Here is a 4,609-nt window from a genome sequence, read left to right as displayed (position 1 = left end):
CAGGCCAAGAGGCTAGGCGAGATTCGTGAAACTGGTGGCGGGCTCCGGAGCTTGAAGAAGAAGTCCTCCTTCATATCATACTTCCGGAGGATAAAGTAGCTTCTCGCATACTAATACTGGGTTGTATTACTAATTAGGAAATATAAATATTACAGGAGGGGCGAGACAAGACCAAATAAGGATAATGCTCCCTCTCTCCTCTCTTCTAGCAAAGACTTTTACACAAAGGTACCTCAACTTATTAACAGCAATTATCTCCACCCTCTCAGGAAGACCTCTACACGCGTGTCTGGATACGTTCCGGCTCGGTGTGGGGCAATAAATTAACACATATCAGAGTGAGGGTGCGTTCAGCTGCGTTATAAGGAACGCTATATAAGTCTTTCTATCTTTTAATAGACATAAGCAAGTAATAATGCCTGTGCCGTCTTCTTTTTTCTTCTCTTAGCAGCAGGAGCAGGGATCGACATCCCTCCCGCTCTAAGAGCTTCTGCTGTCAGACGGCACAAGGAGCTAGCCCCCATCGTGGCTATGCTAACAGGAGGCTAGCTACCTGTTATCTGTACCCGCCGTCTAACAACTAGTTCAGAGCGAGGCAGGGTTAGTCCCTAGACAGTTAAGGGTTACTGTCTGTCAGCATGCATTTGCCCCCACTGTTATATTCTCAGGAGATTTTTTAGCGCTGGGGTTCTGTATATAGAATAAGTATCTGCATTAGCCTAAAAGGGAATTTTTTTAGAATTTTAGAATTTTAGAATTATTCCTCTTTTTATCCCCTTTGCTTTACTTATATATATAGATATTATATTAAATAGATAGATTAGTACTCCTCTGCTATGTTGGGGATTGCTGTAATGTTATCCTAATACGATGTCAACGTTAAGAGTCGTCTCTCTCAGCACACAGATGCTAGCAAACCACCTGGCTAGTGCAGAATTGCGGGAGAACTATTCCCAAATAAGACCTTAGTAGAAATAATAGACCGGGCGCTGAAGTCAGCAAACCCTTCTTCCGCTCAGAGAGCCCGCTGACGGTGCCCCATTAGGACTAGTGCACGTCAGCGGGCACCAGGCAAAGGTGACAACTAGACCTGATTTGCCTCGGGCAAGTTGCAGATGCACGCCTGTTACCTCGTGAGTTTGTATTCTTAGAAGGCCATGAGAGGAGAGGAAAAGGGGGATCACGCAGTAGTCGAGCTAACTAGTATATTCTCTCAGTCAACTTCTCGTATGATATCCGCGTAAGCCGCGAGGATAAATTCTTCATCGTCCCCGCCACAGCCTGTGTTCCTCAGACCTCCATTATTGAGTACTCGACAACCACACTCGACTGGCTTAACCTTAATTAATTTCCGATATGGCGTCAAATCTCTTCTTTGTCTATATTCTCTGCATTCTCCTTGCAGGTTTCTCCTCTTTCGTGAGAGCCCAGTTTCTTCTCAAGTATCCTTCGTCGATTGCCGACAGCAATGTTGAAAAACACATCGATTTGACGAGTTGTATGTATGTCATCACCCAAGCATTTGCTGGCTGGCAAACCCGATATGTCACTGTACCTGCAAACAATCACATTCGTTGGGGACAAAAGAAGTGCGTTTTGCAGATCAACAACAACAACCCGCATGCCTTCGTCGTGAAGGGCGGTGACCTCGCTCGAGGCCTCGTCCAATTGACGGTCGTCGCCGGAAGCAGCAGTCCTTTTGGGTCCAGCGCGATGTGGCTAGGCGCCTTCCCTGCAAGCCCAGTTTTGACGATCGCTCATTCTAATCGATTCGGCGGGGATGTCGGCAACCCCGTGACGCGGCGGGATGCAGTTCCTTTTCCGGAGCTGGATCCCAGTACGACGCATGCGAATCCGGCGACAAATGACTTTGCCGCATATTTAGCCGGCATTGATTTCGAGGACCTGCGGAATAACTCCACCGCCAGTGCTGCCAGCGACCCTACGGGGGGCGAAGAGAACGCTTCTGCCGTTCGTCGAAGACGCTCGGATGAGCCACACCAGCTGGTCAAGCGCGCTTACAGAACGGCGCACTGTGCCGGAGAGAAGGATGTGCTCAACGACAAGATCAAGCAATGCGACTGCAAGGACGGGACTCGAGATATTGGCAGGTTTGAAGTAACGTGCCACGGTGAGAGGTCAATGCATCACGGATGGACACTGGACAAGATGCGAAACACTGTGGGCTCGCTTAGGGGCAGGATTGAGCATCTGTTGACAACCCGTTGGGACAGACGACTTTTCTCAGTCTACGGCCAGAAACACCCCGGCGGTGTTTTGCTAACGCCAACTGCGACAAGATCCCGTCCTGATCATAATGATGCAAGGTGCTGCGAGCTGCTACTTAATCAGGTTGCCGGTGAGATGGGCTTTGCCCCAGCGTCATGCACTTGCGAGCCAGTAACCGTTAACAAGGCATGGCATATGATGGTTACCGATACACTTAATTATCCGATCGCTGGGTAGGGTTAGATATTGATGCCGACTGCCTCTGTCATATAGGCGAGATGCCAGGCATAGGTTTAAAAGCGGCAGTAGATGTATATATGTATATTTTTCGTCCAGGGGGCCTTCGGCCCCGAAATGTCCCTACTAGGGTACGGGATATGCTAAGCTACGGGAATTAAGATCTATCTCTATGCTAAATATAAAATACTATTAGCTAAAAGAGAATTAGTTATTTACAATATAAAATTAAATTCCTGTGTTAGAATGTAGCTTTTATAAATATATTAATAGATATATATTATTTAGTATATTATTAATAAAAAAAGATATATTATATTAAGCCTATTACCTATTAGTAAGATAACTAATTATAGTTAAGAAATAATAATAGTAAGATAAGCCTATAATTAGGCAGGCTATAATAATATTATAATTATAATAGCTTAAGGCTGCCTTAAGTAATTATAGTTAAATAGAGTGTATTATAATATCTACTATTTAGCTAAGCCTAGGTATAAAAAAAGCTTATAAAGGATAGGAAAAGAGAAAAAGATAAATAAGAGAAGAGATATAATGTTACGACCCCAGCAGTCCCATTACGTATACCCCACATTTTCTACCAATTATCGCATGCCCTATATAACAGATTAGTGCCAAGACTCTACAATTATAGATAATCTGTTACAATCAGTACTAATCTAACATAATTACCACTAATCCTATAATAGCCTTACTAATTACTATTATTATTTACTAGTATATAAACTACATTTATTAGCACTTTTATAGAACTTAGCTTACTAGCTATTAATAAGACCTCTTTACCTTAATAAGCCTAACCTATACTATTAACTATTAAGAAATATAATACTTTATTATTACTTAGTATAATGCCCTATAACTCTATAAACATAAAACCTAATATAGACTAGTTTACCTATTTAAAAACCTTAACTATTATACATTAATAGCTCTTATTTAGAACATACCGCATTAATAACTAAGTAATATTATACTATTAAGATATCTAGCAACACTAGCCTAGCACCTCCTTATACTAAAGCACTACCTAGCGCTATTAAGATAATGGCAGAAGTCTAATAACTTTATAATACTATCCGCACTCTACAGGCTTAGGTAAACGCATGTCCTGCTGCAACTGTTAACAAAAGCAGCAATAAACAGGACCTAGGCAAAGCACTCAAGCCCCTTAAGCCAGAACCCTTTAGAGGCTAAGCTGCTGATATGATCCTATTCCTAACCTGAATAAAGGCTTACTTCTGCCTCTATAAGAATAAGCTAAACACCCCTATAAAGAAACTCCTATATACTATAAGCCTAATTTAAGGAGACGTAAAGGATTAGTTTAAACCTATCCTAAGAGACTTCCTCGAAAATAAAGAAGAATAATAAGACTAGGATACCTAAAACATTTTCAGAAACTAGGGAAATTTTAAATAAGCCCTTAAAGATAACTTTAAAGTAATTAATAAAGAACGGCAAGCCGCAGTAGAGTTACTTGCACTTAAATAAACCAAGTTATATGCCGCCTACTCCGCCAAGTTCTAACAGCTTGCATCTAAGACCGAATAGGATAATAAAGCCTTAATGGAAATCTACTATAGAGGATTAAAGGAAGAAGTTAAGGATAAACTATACCTAGCTAACAGACCTAAAGAAGGTCTAACTATATATATTATTATAGCAATTAAGATCGATAAACAATAGTATAAATGTAGAAAAGAGAGAGCTAACTATAAATAAGGCAATAACTTTAACTTATATTACCCTAACTAGTAATATAATAATAATAATTAGGGTAACTCTTAAAACTAAGGCCAATAATAAAGCAATTACTAGAACGATACTTTATATAAAACCTAAGCAGGACCTATGGCACTTGGAGCCACGCAGCAAGGCAACAAAGGATAACGGGATATATCACGATGCAAATGCTACAACTACAACCAATTCGGGCATATAGCGCGACAATGCCCCAAACCGCAGAAACCCTGATAGCAAAAACAAGGTAAGCAACCCCTCGGACTAACTAAAGTATTAGGAATGACCTGAAGTAGATACGACATAATCCCGCATTATGAGTTGATTTTCGTAGAACCGCCACCTGAGATAACAGGAAGAAAAAGAAACGAACTACTCA

At 41.2% G+C, this 4,609-nt stretch overlaps 1 protein-coding gene across 1 annotated transcript; it reads left to right on the top strand.

The window, feature by feature from the left end:
- Nucleotides 1-1,132: 1,132 nt before the first annotated feature.
- Nucleotides 1,133-2,621, top strand: BKA55DRAFT_559475 (uncharacterized protein). The gene has a single exon (XM_046191983.1). The coding sequence runs from the start codon at nt 1,357-1,359 to the stop codon at nt 2,464-2,466; it is 1,110 nt and encodes a 369-aa protein (XP_046054484.1). The 5' UTR covers nt 1,133-1,356; the 3' UTR covers nt 2,467-2,621.
- The last annotated feature ends 1,988 nt before the right edge of the window (nt 2,622-4,609 follow it).

The sequence above is a fragment of the Fusarium redolens genome (assembly GCF_020744475.1).
Source record: "Fusarium redolens strain MPI-CAGE-AT-0023 chromosome Unknown BKA55scaffold_3, whole genome shotgun sequence".
Lineage (NCBI taxonomy): Eukaryota > Fungi > Ascomycota > Sordariomycetes > Hypocreales > Nectriaceae > Fusarium > Fusarium redolens.
The sequence above is the reverse complement of the archived record's forward strand: the minus strand, read 5'-3'. Positions and strand labels throughout refer to the sequence as shown.

Excerpts from the sequence above, each read along its gene's own strand:
- BKA55DRAFT_559475 (XM_046191983.1), top strand. The coding sequence starts at position 1,357 with ATGGCGTCAAATCTCTTCTTTGTCTATATTCTCTGCATTCTCCTTGCA.